The 18,237-nt window shown below is 45.9% G+C and overlaps 1 protein-coding gene across 1 annotated transcript; it reads right to left on the reverse strand.

The window, feature by feature from the left end:
* Nucleotides 1–1,461: 1,461 nt before the first annotated feature.
* LOC119397963 (uncharacterized) lies at nucleotides 1,462–17,770 on the reverse strand. Its single transcript, XM_037665256.2, has 5 exons — nucleotides 17,568–17,770; nucleotides 10,718–10,878; nucleotides 8,729–8,793; nucleotides 2,894–2,977; nucleotides 1,462–1,717 (listed from the first exon to the last, which is right to left on the reverse strand). The coding sequence occupies exons 1-5, from the start codon at nucleotides 17,571–17,573 to the stop codon at nucleotides 1,593–1,595; spliced, it is 441 nt and encodes a 146-aa protein (XP_037521184.1). The 5' UTR covers nucleotides 17,574–17,770; the 3' UTR covers nucleotides 1,462–1,592.
* Nucleotides 17,771–18,237: the final 467 nt, after the last annotated feature.

Consider the following 18,237-nt stretch of genomic DNA (forward strand, 5'->3'; position numbering starts at 1 on the left):
GTAACACACGCCGTTTCCGTGGCTGAAGCCTTGACAACCAGCGATAGCTGGAGAGCTGGGCTCACATAGTGTCACTTGTCCCGTTAATGGGGATGGCAATCCCCGGGCGGATTCGAAGGGCTGGCGTCTCGGCCCTCCGAAAAAGCACCACGAAAGCGCGGACAATTTAGAGTTTGTCTTTTTAGTGCGCCAGCGAACGCCGGTTGTGATCCAAAGACCGAGTCAGAGCCGAGAGTCGATAACACAAACGAAATATATTCTCGGTTAAGGCAATACAAATATCACAACACATGCACACTCAGCTGGTACCAGTTACAATTTCACAATATAACTCAGATGGTGTGAACACAACGTGAACTAAACAAACAGATCAGACGCTACAAATGCAATATCATGCATTACAACTATTCAATGACAGTTAAAGTCCTAGATATACAATAGCGTATCCAGTCTACAGGTCTTGGACGGTACTTGAATGCTTCTCTTCTAGAAAACACTCACGCCAGTTCCAGCGTTGATCTTCGTAGTACAACCGTCGTCAAAACTTGTCACGGCTCACACGGCGTCGCCATCCGATTCTTCCAGATCGACAATCGACTGACCGCACACCATCATAAACACGCCTTCTTTGGCTGACGGAGCCACACTCAGCATAACTTCACCATCTCCGGACCGACTGACTCACTCCCTCACTCCTGACTGACTGATCATCGTCGCACGCTTTTATCTCCTCTCCCCAGGGTTCTAGAAGCGTCGGAAGCGTTCTCGGGCGTGTAGCACAGCGAAAGCTGGGGAAAGGGCGAGAGCTTTCTTGCAGGTTCGAATCGCGCGGCATCGCTCGGCGATGCGTCACCCTAGAGTTACTGTATATGCTACCTTTAGGTAGCAGAGTTGCGCATCTGTTTTCCAAACGCCGCTAGCAACCATGCATTGCGGAGAAGCTGCCGCCTGGGCCAATTTTTTTTTTATTTCTCGACGCCGCCGCTGCAGCGAACTGAATTAACACTAGCCATCGACAGCCAATGTTGATCGCCGGTCTTCGACACGCCAGACAGGTTAATCGGCGACATGGTAGGCATGTCGCCTGCAAAAACGAAGTGCGACTTCACCGCATAGCTGTGTTTGCTAGCCGGACCTATGCGCAACTCTGCTACCTAAAGGTAGCATATACAGTGACTCTACGTCACCCCTTCCCTCTAGAAACATCCAGGCTTTGTCGGGCATTTGATCTGAGACTGCCAGTGGGCGAGGAGGATGCGGCGCGTCGGCGTCTTTTGATGCTTGTTTTTTCGTTGTTCGCGCTTCTTAGGCGAGCGGCTCGCGCCGTTGTCTCCCGCTGCCGTTTGAAGGCGGCCGCGCGCGCCCTTTACAACGCGCTCGTTTGTGACACATAGGTATACCAATTTCTTGAGAGCCATGTACTTAACGGCTTAAGATTGATCTACTGAGATGAGCTTGAATGATTCACAATGAAATTTATTTCTCTTCGTGCGCGTACATGTGCGATTGAGAGACATAGTACGCCGAAAGATCCTTGGTGCTTTTTAAGTGCCGAGGATGCAGGTACCTGATTGGGACGCTTTCTATGCAAGTTACTGGTCTGCGCAAGTCTGTTTGTCGTAGATCAAGACTCCACCATCGCAGTATTTTTTGTATTTTCTTACACACATCCGAGGGTAGCTGTCTTTAAACGCATTGTTGACCCATAGCATGCATTCTGAAAAGAAAGGCAGGTGCAGAGTTAGCAGGAAATGTGATCGACGTTTAATACAAGAATGAAGGACGCTAGGCTTAACATTACTCCTATGTATATGGCAATGTACATTTTCTAAGATTAGTGTTTCTTCATGAGCGCAAGGACACTGCTAAAAGGAAGCAAATGGAGAAAAAGTGGATAGCATAGTGGATGGAGCTGGGATGAAACATGGATAACAGAGCTACTAGAAAAAATTTGATCATAGTAGGCTTATGAGCGGCTCGCTCGAGAGAGTCGTCACCCGGTGAAACAAAGGAACGCTATGAAGTTGCATCGAGCAGCCATATGGCCATCTACTACTGCTCTTGGAAGCCGCACAGTTGGTTATTAAAGACGATAGTCTTTCTTGAGGTACTTCAACGCAGAAATTTTGGTCTGTCTGTTTGTCTGTCTGTCTGTCGCTCGCACGTTTCAGCCACCCGGCCAACGTTTAAGCAGTTGCTCAACGCCCAGCCATTTTGAACTGGTAGCTGCGTTCCTACTTGTGAACATCGTCGATCAAAAAGCGAATATTACGCATATCTGAGGAGCAACACCAATGCGTAAGTATTAGGTGGTGTGTTCCTTTACTGGAAAATACATAATCCGCAATTCTAAACACCCTAGTGTTTGTTAGGCTGCGCTGAAACGGCGCAGAAATGGCCGGCAGAAAAAAAAACGGCCGGCAGAAGACTATCGTCTTTCGGCGAAATTTGCAGCGTAGCACGCAGATACACGGCCAATTTTTTTCTTGTTACCTCGCTAGTGAGAGGTACTTTGGTCCTGTGGGTATAATATCGCCTAAGCGAATTTGGTCATAATCCCGTAGGGGAAAGCAGTCGTATTTGTCAATGCATGCTTGTATCACTTCCCCACATATTAACACATATTAATAGGCCCAACCTGTGAATGCTGCGGCTAATTTTAGGCTGGCCGTAATGCTAAGACTATCGTTATTTCACGGCCTTACGCTATACCCCGCCTCGCGCTTGTATTTTAGGCAGCGGTATATAGTTTTCACATGAATGGCACTTCTGCATGGGAAGATGTTACAAATACCACCATCTTGAAAGCTTCACCACGATATTGTTCCGCATATACATTATGTTTAAGCGTCTGGAACGCGTACAGCAGAGTTAATAAACCACTGTCACTTACGGCCTCCGAGGTCTCCACTTTTCAGAACAAAGCACTTTCTGTAGTCAGTGTAAGGAACCGTTGCGGTAAAAGGATTGTCAGCATCTGGAAAGAACAAAAGGAAGTAAGACTTTATTACAGAAACTGCGTAGCGTATTGAAGTGCTTTTTTCCATGCCGTGGCAAGAAAAATATTTACATATATCTCTCCTGTCCTAAATAAAATGAAACGAATATGAAGAGAGCATTGCAGCTCAACAGCGCTCGTTAGTGACATCTACTATACTGATAGACTGTGCATGATATCACGGAAGTTCCTGCTAGGCGTGATAGTGCATAGAGTTTCCTATAATTACCTAAAGGGAACTCTGGCGCTCCGATCATCCGGCCACAATGGGAATGATGGGTATTACACGGATTTGCCTAATCTTCGTGCTTACGGCATCAAACGCACTTGTCGCTTTGTTTATTGCTGTGTTTTTCGTTCGCTTCGAATAAATAAATGTACCGTTGTGAACTTCGTGTCCATGTATGAATTGGTGAGCCCAAAAAGGTTAAAGTGGTGAAGTGAAACTGCCGACTTTTGCTGAACTCCATCTTGCGACAAAGCAGATGCAGGTAACAGGGAGCCAACGGAGCCGATAGAACGAAGTTTCGACAAATCCGTGTACTACCCACCATTTCCATGCTGGCTGAATCGCCATGAATTGCAGTTCGCATAGACACTAGCGCCAGAGTTCCCTCTAGTGTATCTATAGGAAACTCTATGTGCTACTATATACAAACATGACGGCCATTGTGACGTCAGTACATAAATTGATCGCGCGCGAATCGCTTTCCGCTTGACGGGGATATTTTTGCAGATGTATAACACCGTTATCTGATTTGTCTGTCAGTTCATAGCATGGATATCTTGCTTTCACGTTTGATCAGCGGAGCGGTTCCTGTGCTGGGCCTGACGAAAGATTACTGTCCGCGTCGCATTTCAATCTCCGGTTTCCAGATACACACGTAGATGGCGTAACCGCCGCGGTCACGGACGAAGCGGTAGCCATGCCAACACGACTCTTTGCATTTGCACCGCCGACGTACACCAACACGACTATTTGCACAGGCGCCGCGCGTTATCGGTGATACTATCTTACCATTGCGCGAACCGCCTCATATGAGCGCACCTTCGTAGATGGAGCTCACCGATGACGCGATGCGCGCGATAGTAACATAACCACGCCCCAAACCAACTGCGCATGTGCAGAGCCCTTGTGTTGGCGTAAGTAAATGCGTCGCTGACAGCACCGTGCGGCACGCGCTCCCGTGTTTACACTGACCGTGGTACGTGGCGGGCAATCGCGGGTGCCGTTTTCGCGGTTCGCCCTCATATAGGTGCGACCACCGCAGTTGGGTATCGAGCCCGCGATCTATGCTTACCATAGAGTTTCATACAATACCCTAGAGAGGAAACTGGCGCTGCGATCGTTCAACCACCATGGGAATGATGGGAAGTACAGGCTTCGGATTGGATAGCGTTAGCTAGCGAACTTTCTACGGATCTTTTTCTACAGTTTCAGTTTCGTTCTTCGCGAGGCGTAGGTAGTGGGGTGCGTTTCAAAGCATTCAAGCAGCGCATTTGTTGTTCAAAGAGGCTGAAGACCGCTAGATCTCTTGCTTTGCTGCGACGCTGCAGCTTTACAGGTTGTATTTGACAGTTTTAGCAAAGCGTCGTGCACTCACCGCTGCGCACAGATGTAGCGTCCCATGTCAGTGCAGCAAACTGCATCGAGTTCACGTTTGTTTGACAAGCGCGTCTTACCAAAACTCGTTCAAATCAGCTGCAAAACGACGGCGAAGCTAAGTAGACGCACCGTCGCGCTCCTTTGACTCGACTTCACAACAAAACGAGAGATGCGTTGGAGGCAGACCACTTGAACAGACGCACCTGGCATCGCAGCAGACAATACGTTAAGTGTTTCTCACTCAATACAGTACTGTTATTTCCACAAATAGATAATGCGTACTTTCGAGGGAAAAACAAGCGTGTTTCTTTTCAAGTGTTGTACAAAAATAATTCATTATTTGGTGATGCCAAATCTGGAACACAATTGCAGAGCAATGCATACCCTGGTGGTTGAATGTGTCCAGGTTTCAGTTCCATCTCACGATCACGCAAACTTTTTGCAAGAAGTTTTACATACAAAAGAATGAAGCGAGTTTTAATTGCAATTAACTTCATATCCCTTTGTTTTACACTCGGCAAACAAGCGTTGCGAATCTCAAGAACCTAATCCATCCGAAGCAAATCCGAAGCCTGTACTTCCCATCATTCCCATGGTGGTTGAAGCGCGTCTCAAGGAGCCCGCGTAGACACTAGCGCCAGATTCCCCTCTAGGTATTATTGTAAGAAACTCTATGATGCTTACCAGCTTATTGCCATATATACCTTATGCAAAATCTGATGCCGTCTGGTGGCCGCCTTGTGCATTTCCGCCATGCTGAAAGCTAAGCGCGCTCAGCATGTGCACACATGGAGCGCACGTATCAATGCGTGGCAGCTGATAACAACGACAGTGCCGACATGTTTTCGTGTGCCGTGTTGCTCAGCTTTAGGAAATTGAGATGCTTGAAAAAGGTTTGCAGGGAAGTAACCTCCATGGTTAATAGTTTTCCTTGCGGCCGACCAGAATATGCAGATCATTCCGTTGCTCCGGCTACTGCTTATGATTAACGGAGTGTTTACGCTCACCATTTTTAATAGATGCAGGGTGTGACAGCATCGGCGCTCATCAGGGAACACTGTTTCGTATCATGCCAAAACGAGACAGTTTTCGCACCGTGTGCTTGTATGCACACAGGAAAACCGGTGTCGTGTGCGAGCTTGAAAGCTGCATCGCGGATATACACTTACGCATTCCTGCACTGCTGTTGACGTGCTAACTTTGTTAATTAAATTGCGATAACAATTACACGTTAGACAGGCACCGCTTGCGCAAGCGTCCAGTCGGCGATGCAAAACTGTCTTGCTGCAACGGGCTGAAACTGTAAGGCGCCAGTTGGCACCGAAAGCCACGATGAGAACGCTAATAATACTGGCGTATCAGTATCGTTTTACTTAGGAGCACATGACATGACATGACATCACAAGAACTTTATGAGACTCCTGAGGAACTCGAGCACATGTCACAAGGATATTGCATAAAATACGGAATACTCGCGCCCTCTTCTCGGAAGAATTTTTCAGATTCACTTTTCACGTGCGTGAGATGTGTGTTTTTTTTTACATTTTAATCGTACAGTAATTTATACATAACTAACGTCGGTGACTACAACGAAATATTTTTATTGAAAAACAAGAAGAAGAGAACAACGTATTATATACAACTAGATGTACAATACATCAGGACGTAGGCTGTCCCATTTCAAATGCGCTTTCAAATGGGTCAACAGCACTCTCTTACTTACCGTCATCGCTGCGCCTAGTCGTGTCACGTGCTAAAGCCTCTTTCCAACCATCCTACACAACACGCATGATATTCAGCTATCTTACAAAGCTTTATTCGCTACACTCAAAGCAGAAAGACAAACTTTATAATCCAGCGCATAGCTTCATTCTGAACGACCCAGGCAGTTTACACGTAATAACTGTCAACGGCAGTGACTAGGAAATACTGTTAACACGTACAGGTCCTTAGACACTCGTCTGGCGTTTTTATGCCCCGCTTAATTACTATAAAAACAGATGCAAGCAATAAGTTATTGCAGTGACAGCAATGCGACTCGGACACAGCCTCCAACATGGAGCCGAATCATTAGCCTGGTCAAGACTCCGACAGATGACCGCAATTTCGCATAAGGTCTATTGCCACGAGGTTAACACGGCGGGTGTCTTGGGGAGACAGTTCGACACACAGAATACACGTTAACTCGTAGGGTACACTGATATTTGAGCACCTCTGACCAGAGAAATATTCGTATGTCAAGCGTGCGGGGGAAAACAAAGAAAGAAATTACCGCCCTAGCTCAGTGCGTCTGCCTTGTTCGGTTCACAGGCGCGACGCCCAGCCGTGCATCTTTCGCGGTCCATTAAACTAAAGCTCATGGCCATGTGGCGTTAAGTGGCCCCTACATAGAGGTGATGCACGCTTATTTTTAAGCTTATTCAGCTCAGTGTTAGGTGTAAGGTTCCGAGCATTTCTGGGTTCGCCTGCAGCCACCCTAAAAATTCGATTGCAATCGTTATCACTTTGTTATCGACATCTTCGTCCAGCATTATGCTCCTCCTCTTGCGATATATATATATATATATATATATATATATATATATATATATATATATATATATATATATATATATATATATATAGATATATATATATATATATATATATATATATGATGCAACAAGAAAGACGAAACAGAACGTGTAAAAAACGCCAAGCCTGCGCGGAAAGCTCAGCACAGTCACAGCGAAAGCTGGAAGAGCGGCATTTCTAGAACCCGTTATAAACTCTCTTGTGGCTACTAATACAAGTACATTAGCAACGTTACCCACTACGCCACAAATTGTAATTTTTGGGAAGTTGGGAAGCACCCACCACGACATTATTCGTCATTTCGCGGAGAAGCGAGGTAGCATCTGTAAGGCATTCTGTCCATTTTGTTGATGCGACGGTTGATGACGATGAAGAATTATGGCTGAGCCTTTTGTAATGGGTTGGAAGCTTTAAACGACCATATAGTTACGTAATTCATATTGTGTGACGCCCTGGCGTTATTTAACTGTCCCACCACCCTTTATAACATACGTTAACAGGAGAAACGGGGAGCGAGAGAGAGAGGGAATTAACTTTATTGAGACCCTGAAGAAATAGACCATGGGAGCCTTATGGGCTTCCTTGGCAACCAATAGAAGTGCACTTAATTGCGAGGAACCCTCTACGCTATAAATCATCATAATTTTGGTGAAATAGGGAAGCAGCCACTATGCAATTTTTCTTAATTCTGCGGAGAACCGTAGTACCTGCTAAACACCTGTGAGGCATTATCTGCACTTTGTTGATGCTGTGGCTGATGACGATGAAGAATTATCGCAGAGGCTTTGTAATGGGTTGGAAGCATTCAACAACCTACTCGTTGCGCAATTCGCATTGTGTGACGCCCGGTTACAGAATTCGCGTTTGTGTGACGCCTGGTTGTTATTTTACTCTTCTACCACACTACATTACATGTGTCAGTGGTTCCTTCGCGACATGAAGCCTGTATAGGGTCCTTTTGCAATGCAGTTTCAAGCACCGGCATGGCTCAGAGGTAGAACACTGGGCTCCCACGCAGAGGGCCCAGGTTCGAACCTCGTTCCATCCTGGAAATTTTTTCTCATTTCCTTTATTTTCTTATTTCGTGCGATAGCGGTTACGGACACCGGCGGCGGCGGCGGCAGACAACTACGGCGCCAAAAACGGCCATTGAAATGATCTCATAACAGCTTTCGCTGTAAAAGACTGATTCTATCACAACAATGCTTCTACGTAATCTGACAGCGTCAGCTTCACGAATAAAAGCGGGTAAACCGTTCCAGCTGTCGACAACCCAGGGGGAATACCCACGTTTGAAAATGGTAATATGAGCGAAGTTGAGTCTGTCAGCGTCTAGTTCTAAGAGTACTGGCGCAAGAGGTGTAATCATCAGTGGATAGTCCACAAGAGGAGTGAAGAAATTAATTTAAGAGCTTCAAGAAATCGGTGTCCCACCTGCCTGTTGCAATATTGGTTTCCGGAAAATGGTTAAACATCGTTGCAAAAGCAGTTATGTGACGGCTATAAAGCTTTTTTTTTGTTTTTTTTACGAATGGATCAGAATGTATTACCACTTGAACCAACCACAGTCACTTCATCGGACGAATTTCCTCTGGTCATATGGTGGGTGATTGTCCTGTAATGAAGAAATAACACACGCCAGAAACATGAGCGACACACTCCAAATTGCCAATGATATTTATTCACTGCAACTAACATCAAATCGATGTTTGGAAGGCACCTCGTTTAATTAACGTTCAAGACGTTCAAGGCCTGCTTGCAGACAATAAAACGTCCTTGTTTCTTCAGCATTTCGATGACATGCATGAAGCCTCGCGTAACTCATTCAAGTTGAAGCCATGTGTGCGCCCCTCGCCCCCCCCCCCCCTTCCGCCTTAACTCGGCTCAAAATGCTAATACGCTGCCGCGCTTTCATCCTTATAAGATTGCTAGCACGAATTGTATTTGGACGTCTTGTCTGCCTGCTTAAGATGTTCTTGAAGTGATGTTTCAAACATAATATAAGGAGATAATAATATCTGGGGTTTAACGTCCCAAAACAACGATATGATTATGAGAGACGCCGTAGTGAAGGGCTCCGGAAATTTCGACCACCTGGGGTTCTTTAACGTGCACCTAAATCTAAGCACACGGGCCTCAACAATTTCGCCTCCATCGAAAATGCAGCCGCCGCGGCCGGGATTCGATCCCGCGACCTTCGGGTCAAAATAAGGAGATAGGGAACAGACAGTGGAACGCGATCTATAAACTAATGTTCAATAACGGTCAAAGATACAAAACGAAGTAAAGAACCAAGCATGCGCATTAGACCCCAAACGCGATGTCAAGGATGTCATAACAAAAGGGGTTTATCAGAGAAGTGAATTGTTTGGCTCACACGCGCTCACACGTGTGCCAAGTACTTCTCCTTGGCACAAGCGCTTGGCTCACTGGTAGCACTTATCCAATATTTCTTTTGATCTATTATCTAGTAATAATTGTTGGAGTTTAACCTTCCAAAACGACAATTTGATTATTACAAACGCCGTAGTGGAGGGCTCCGGAAATTTTGACCACCTGGGTTCTTGAACGTGCACCTAAATCTAAGTACACGGGCCTCGAGCATTTTCGCCTCCATCGAAAATGCGGCCGCCGCGGCCAGGATTCGATCCCGCGACCTGCGGGTCTGCAGTCGAGCACCATAACCGCTAGAGCACCCGTGGCGGGTCTTAATCTATTCTCTCGGTAGAATTTCGAAAATATAAGAAAACAATATGTTTTACTGCGCATTGCACATTAGTTCTTGGTACAATAACAATGACGCATGCTGCCTTCATTGGGACCGGTAAAAAATGAAAGTATACATTACTGCGGAACATACATATTGTTCTGCAGCATTCGTTTATACTTAAAATATTACTTCATGCAGCTTTGCGCCAGGGTAACAACGGGGTTGCTCAATAAAGCACGTTGAATGACGGAAAAAACAAGGGATAGCAATTGCACCACATTATCGTATGGTATGTCTCTTGAGCTGTTCTGGCATGACGTAGGTTAAGTAGCTTTTTCTCTCTTTTTCTTTAGGTGGGGGGCCACTTGAATATAAAGCCTATAGAAATGACTTATGCGAACTTTTTCATAAACATTGCTGCTTTAAAAAACGTATTTAAAAAAAAAAAACATTGTGTCCCTAGTACGTCCTGCTAAAATCATCTGAAAGATTTGGTGGTGTCCGTAGAGAAGGCAGCAGGAAACCCTGCATATGCTGAATGACCAGAGGCCTCGCTTTTATTCTCACGAAGTCTATTTGTTTAGTCACCATATATATATATATATATATATATATATATATATATATATATATATATATATATATATATATATATATATATATATATATATATATAATACTTCATAGAATTGAAAGGTAGTATTAGTGAATAGTTGACTAGAAAACTAAGCTGGAAATAAAAACCTTAGGTGAAACATGACTGCGCCAACAGTGCAGCGAAAAGAAAAGAAAGAAGACGCATACGATACCTCGTTATGCTCATACTTACATTTCGTTCCCATCAGCATCCTTCACATACCAAAGATACGTGCCTGTCCCAGCATCCAAGTCGTATTCAGTCAGTTGCGCGTGCAGGCATTCTAGTTGAACGTCGCCTGCCGTAGCTGTAGTTGCATAGATGGCCGTCATGTTGCGAAAGTACCCTATCATCTAAAAGAATGATATAATACCGCAGCGTTAGAAAGGTAATTCCTTAAGGCAGTCGTTATTCCAAAAACGGCGAAAAACGGTACCAAAAAAATTACACAATCTCCGCTAAAGGGGACCATGAGGCGATGCGAAGCCGGAGCACGTGCACGATCGCGTTCCGTTGGCGTTCGTTGGGCATGCTACCGACCTCGCGTCGTGGAACGCGAAGAGGAATGCTACGTGCGTCGTGTCTTCCCTCTAGCCTGGCCGTTAATTCTCGCAGAGTGAGTGGGGAACGCGGTCGACAGGCGCGCGGGGGGGGGGGGCGTAGGAGAGTAGAGAGAGGGGGAGGGGACGCGCATGCGCTGGCGCTCATCGCGGCGTTGCGCAGGAGAGGGGGATGTGGAGAGGAGGTGTGTGGAGAGGGTTTGCGCATGCGCAGTAAGGGTGGTCACGCCGCACACCACCACCGGATTGAACTCCGCCATAAGATGCTTCGCATCTAAAACTCACAATGTCTCTTATATTGCCACGCCCGCTTCTGCTTTTATTTTGATGTGTTCGAGTTTGACCAGCAAGGACGGTTATCAACGCTCGACGCTGGCCCCGAAGCAGTGTTCGAGAAGCTTCACGATTCTGGTAGATCGTTTGTTAAGATTGCTCGCCGCACGCGAATGTTCCAGCGTTGTCGAGAGATAACGCCGCCACCAGCGATATTGCTGGAAATTTCCATAGCACCTGTATAAAAGCCGACGCGCTTGACCGCTTGTCAGTTGATCGACGGACGACGCCCTGTTCGCCGCTATCATTGTACAGCGTGTATTGCTGTAGTTCTAGTTCTGATTTTCCGGCCACAGTTCGGCCAAATAAACAGTTTCATCCTGCAAACGCCGACTGCTGTCTTCGTCGACGTCACGACCACGTGACAATATAAGCATTCGCCTAAGACGACTCGAAGGCGAAACTCATCTTCTTTTTCTTCTCAGTCGATGCTTTGATTCTGCCTCGCAACCCGTGGAAAGCTTTCCGCACCAAACGTGGTTTTGCACTGCCTCCAAGATCAGAGGCACCTCACCTGGTTTTGCGTTACCTCCGTGATCGGACCACCCTTGACCAAACTACGATGTCATGTGATGACGTCACGTCACATTGACGTCATACTGATGTCACAAATGGTGCCGATCTGTGACGTCACTGGTGACGTCATCACGTGATGATTCTTTTGCATCACTCGACTCCGACCGCGCGGGATGCCGACGCCACCGACGCGGGACGCTTAAGCCGACGGCCAAATTTCGCGTTTGATGAGGTACCTAAGGCTTTCGCCTTATTACAGGTGTGCGGCGGTTATGTGGATAAGGTGGGAAGAGAGGAGGCGTTTTTTCTTTTCTTCGCGCCGTCGCTAAAGCATTCCCTTCGGTTTTCTCAAAGTTTAAAAATTGTTTGTCGACAAATGTTTGTCACTTGTTTATGTATTGTTTGTTGTGTTCTGGCTAAAAAAATAATTGGTGCCTATAATATAGCAGCACACAATTGTGTCTGGTCGCCTGGAAAACATTGACCAAAGCTGTTTTCCGTGGTCGCTCAAGATAACACACAATGATAATACTTTTGTGAAAGTTTCATACTTCATGGCCAACTTACTGTGCATCATGCTCTTCACCGTGTTCAGGTAAGATTGACAAGGGCGACTGCGTGCATTAAAGTTCGGAAATGTTCACACCATTGCTTGAACTATATGCTCAAAACAACTCGATAATAAATTAAATGCACAGGCACATGAACGCAGCTCCATTAGAGTTTTTCTATATGCAAAACCCCTAACGTGAAGCACAACAGCGTACGTAGCAGACTGCTGTTTGCAACAAACTTCAACGCAGCGGAAAAATATGGCTAAAGGTTTTGACATTCTCCTGAATACACTAAACTGCTTTAACACTGATTCTTTCCACAAAAATTATGGTAACGTTGCTATATGCGATCGCAAGGCTCAAGCTTCTGGAGTGTTTCCGGAAATCTGGAAAAGATTAGGCCATAAAAGCAGCAAGTTGCCTGTGAAAGTGAGGGAAAGGGTCTATTCGCTTGCTTACCTCCAGGTACCGAAACTTTCATTCTCTGAGTACTCGCCTACCATCCTATCGCCGCTTTCGACACTTTATCTATAAGATGCCACAAACAATCGCGTTGTCGTAACGTTCACTCGTGATGTTGTCACCATTTCGAAGGCGTCGGTGGGAGAGCTAATTAGCAGAATTTACCTTGGTTACCCGTATACAGCAGAAATGCACATTACTCAGCCCACACTTTCCACATAAACATCTAAAGTCGTGATACACTGTTCTTGAGCAGCATCTGTGCAGTGGGCCTACCACCATTAATGGCTTCCACACATATTCCACACATATTGCGAAACATGCGAGCGCATGTTTAATCGTATTATATTGCAGACCAAAATATCGCCAGCTTTTCTAATAAAAGATGTCAGCCTGTTCATTGACACATTTGCGCCAGCTCTTTTAGCCACACAAAGCTCTTACGGCATACCCAAACTCGTAGCTTGGTGACTAGAGCTTAATGAGCGGTGTAGTATTTCATAGTCGCCTCATCTGTCCCTCTCCCTTTTAAATGCGAAGATTCCTTAGGGAACCAAACGCGCTTTGATAGTATCTATCTATCTATCTATCTATCTATCTATCTATCTATCTATCTATCTATCTATCTATCTATCTATCTATCTATCTATCTATCTATCTATCTATCTATCTATCTATCTATCTATCTATCTATCTATCTATCTATCTTCGTATATTCTGGTATATATACTATGCATGACCTCCCATTTGTGTTCGTCACACTCATGCCATGCTAATTTTGCATATATAAGTTAACGCAACGACCGCATGTACACTGTCGTGTACGTACATACATGACATTATTTTCACGTTATGGCGCGTCATTTAGGTTCGGCATACACACATGTCATACCACACTAAGTACAGTAGATACCAAGTAATTGAAACGGCCACGAGCGCACCATAACCATGTCTTGTAAATCATGACTGGAGACCAGATTTTAGGCAAATGCCTATTTTGTTCCTCGCTCTCCTATCGCGCCACATTGATATATGAGCATGAATTAGAGTGTTTTTATAGTGTCTATAAATGCAATTTTTCGCGTTTGTGGCTAACGCTTACAAATGCCTATAAGTGCCTATTTTGAAAATTGGCGCTTATGTCGACACTATTTAGCCTTAGTTTTCACTCCCGGGTGCAGTTTGAGACCGTTATTCGTGTTAATAATTATGATATTAGTTGTTGGGGTTTAACGTCCCAAAACCGCCATATAAATATGAGAGACGCCGTAGTGAAAGGCTCCGGAAAGTTTGACCACCTGGGGTTCTTTAACGTGCACCTAAATCTAAGTACACGGGCCTCTAGCATTTTAGCCTGCATCGAAATTGCCGCCGCCACGGCCGGGATTCGATCCCGCAACCTTCGGATCAGCAGTCGAGTACCTTAACCACTAGATCACCGTGGCCGGTCCGTTATTCATGTTATCACGCAACATTGACTGTTCGGAACCATGGGGTTCAACCTAGTCCTCTAGTTCAACCAACTCCCGGAAACAACCACTAGCAGCACTGAAGTGGGACACGCCGGCGAGCATTCGCCGCCGCAATGACATGGCGCGAGCTGTTGATGAATGCAATATCACGGACAGCCGTCATCGGAAGGGTGAGTGAAGAGAAAAAAAAAGAAAGAATAATTGGATGTGCACGCGACTTTTGTTTTGTTAGTAATTTACTTTGTCAGGTGTTCACTGTTGTAGAGTAGCCAGAAATTGTTTTTGGATTGGGGGTGGTGTTTAACCATACTTTATGTACGTTCGTGCGTGCGTTTGTATGTGTGCTTGTAAAATTGATAAGTTTCGGGCGGGGGGAGGGGTTGAACCCCCATACCTCTCCCCGCCTCCCCTCGGCTACGCCAGTCCTTCACTGCCAAGGGAGAAATTGGCTGTTCGCGATTCGACCCGGCAACAAGGAGGAATCCCTCCTTTCTCGTCTTTTAGCTATGTGGCTATCTGCTCCGGCTCTGCCCTCCTCAGCCATGCCGAAAAGACACCCAGGAGTGCGTTGATTCGGCAGTGGACACTTGACTCACTGTGGAGAACACGGGAGAGACTGTGTTCTGCAAACCGTGCGCGACAAAGCACAATTCGCCTCTTTCACGATGCCAGGACGCACACACCGTTCTGAGAAGTCGCGAAACAGCCTTCTATCTCGGAGCCTTTCATTCTGGCACTACCGGTTGTCCCGGCCTATGGGGAAAATTTCACCATGTCCCACTAAAGGGAACCACGTGGGCATGCGAACGAGCGCATAGGTCGACTGAAAGTTCCGTTCATCACGGGCACCTTGCCCGATGTTAACGCGTCCTTGAATGTGGAGCACACCATGAATTCACTGTAGTTGCTGTTGCTCTTACGAGTCCGGAACTCTTGTTGGAGCACGCCACGCGGGTTCATCGCGCGTCTGCAGAATCGCGTTCCACGACGCCATCACGTGATTGCTGAGAGAGTGTAAGGAGGAAAGGCCACAGCGTCTTACCCAGCCCCTTACACAGGCCAGAACGCGCGAGTGCGTGCCAGCACACGTGGTTTTGTCTGCGTTACGCCAAGCTAGGACAGCATACGGCAGCCCGGGCCCCTAAAGTTCTCTGCCCGTATCATCATCAAGGTGGTCGAAGAACAAGACGAAGAAGACTTCTCCTTGGCGCGGGCGCACGCTCAATATGTTACAGATGACTATGGTCACCGCCTCCTCTATTCTATGGTAGGTTTGGGAAAGCGGACGGTCGCCAATTGAACTAAGGACAAAGCCCAGCGCAAAAGCTGCTTCGCATCTAAAAAAATAAGAGGGGGCACGCTTAGCGTCCACAAGCCAACCTCCTCTGAAGCCGCTTGCTCCTCGCGAGTCGTCGCGTTCGTGTAACATTGCCATGATGCTCCTGTTTCATTTTCTTTTATTGTGAGCTGATGAAACAAAACAAAATTTGACGAGCACGCGCGCCTAGCGTCCGCAAGCCAACTTCCTTAACGACGACGCCCCCCCCCCCTTCTCCATACGCTGGTCACAATTCCCAGCCCTCTTCTGTTTCATTTTTGATGGCTGGGCTTCAAAATTTTCACGTCACAAGTTTTTTTTTTTTTTGTCCTCCATGTCCCATCCCCTACCAAAACCCTACGAGGACGGCAGACGGGAGCGCAGGAAAAAGAAAAAGGCGGATTGCACGGCTATGTTCAACTGTTGGCGCCTTTGTGCCATCTGAAGCAATAACATTTCGTAGATAGAAGTCGCGCAGGTCTTCGCTTGAAATTATTTGATTTTATGGGAAAATTTATAGTGCTTATTTTCTATTTTGGAAGCCTAAAACGTTGTTTTGCCTGCATAATTTCGTTTTTTAATGCCTAAAAATCCGGCCTCTAATCATGACGTACTACATGTCGTGCATGCCATGACTGTCATGTTGTGCGACCTACCGTTTATGTTGGGCATACGTCCTTATCATGCCACACAAATTTCGGTATAAATCAAGTTAACAAAATGGCCTCGAAAGCACGCAGACACGTAGGCGGCTAGCCAGCTAGCCGCCTACGTCTGCGTGCTTTCGAGGCCCTTTTCCCAGCACAGGGTAGCCAGCCGTTCTCAGAACTGGCTAACCTCCCTGTCCTTTCCGTTTCTCTTTTCCTCCTCCTCCTAGCCAGCTAGCGAGATTAGATAGATAGATAGATAGATAGATAGATAGATAGATAGATAGATAGATAGATAGATAGATAGATAGATAGATAGATAGATAGATAGATAGATAGATAGATAGATAGATAGATAGATACGCTCTAAGTGCATTTGGTTCGCAGAGAAATGCATCGCATTTAAATGAGAACTTGATATACCGACGACGGCATATTACTCATGTAATATGCAGTCGCGTAATACTACATATTACTCGTGGTTCATCCTCTCTGAGTTCATCAAAAGTAAAGCAACATCAGTTTCCTATGTCTTGATTGGTATTTGAACATAAAGTAATAAAATAAAGGTGATAGGAGCTGCAGTACAACTTGAAGCTGGGCGACTTGGGGACCATGTATGTTGTAATCGCAGCGTCGATAACGACAAACAAGCAGGCGTTGACGCGCAACTCTTTTTCCGAGAAAGACGGTACTTAGTAGCTGCCGCTGTCTGCATTTTAATTACACAAAAGAACTTTGATAAATCGCAAAAAAAGCAGATACAGCTATCGAAAGGTATATCGAAAGTATAGCTATCGAAGCGATATTGTTGCTACTGATTAAAAAGCGTGGTTCGATCACTAATGAGCTGATCTGCGCTCTTCTTTTTTTTTTAAACCCAAGTTGTTTCACGTGCTGTATCGTTTCTGTTTTAATCTGAAAACAGAACGTGCCAATTCTAGAGAACAATTCTACACATGTTAATGTAAATTGCCGGAGGCTATCTTACATGCTGTCTTTTTTTCCGAAAAGTATTACAAGAGATCCCACGCATTGTGATAATCCATATCATGCGAACCAGTCAGCGACTAGCTGTCTTTATGGCGCACACATTGAGCAAAGTCTTGCGAGGTGAATTCACGTGTTTGCCTGTGATTTCAACCTGAAGGTGGAAGGAAGAATGATGGCAGTAGCCTACCTTCATAGCGTCCACCGTTTCGCATTTTGCTCCAGTTACAGCTGCGAAAAGTAGAGCCACCCCGAGCAGCCCGCATGTAAGCTGTGTCTTTCATCTTTCGATGTCCGTGTGACCCTAGCTGTTTCGTTGAACACAGTCAGTATACGTCTAGCAGGACGCACATAACTCAGCAATAACGTACACGGCACAGCTCTACTCGACTCTGCATTGCAGCTGCGTCGGCGACATCGCAGCGGTTATCTGCGAGCACGTGTCGCACGAAGGTCATCGCATAGCTGGCTGGGTGAGCGGTTTCGTTTTTCGAGTTGTACAGCTGTTCTTTTTTGTTGTTGCTATAATATTCCTCTTAACTTTTTTCGGAAACCTCCGGTATAATTTCCGCAGGTCTCCCTTTTTTATTTCTTTGAAGCACTCAATTGGCGCTTCTTTCAGATCTGTTTACTCGAAATGTTATCTGTTGAATAGCGAGCTCCCCCTCCATTCTACATTTTCGCTGTAGCACGTATCTTGTAACGTCGTTTAGGAAAAAGGACGCGAACCTCCACTGTGGCAGGTCAAGGCTTTACAAAAGTGGACGGACTGAATATCCGACACTCCGCGTCGCCATGTAGACAGGCTTATCAGCTGTGGTAAAAAAAAAGGCGCGGAATTTATGTTGTTTTTTTTTATT

The sequence above is a fragment of the Rhipicephalus sanguineus genome, chromosome 6 (genome assembly GCF_013339695.2).
Source record: "Rhipicephalus sanguineus isolate Rsan-2018 chromosome 6, BIME_Rsan_1.4, whole genome shotgun sequence".
NCBI classification, from domain to species: Eukaryota; Metazoa; Arthropoda; class Arachnida; order Ixodida; family Ixodidae; genus Rhipicephalus; species Rhipicephalus sanguineus.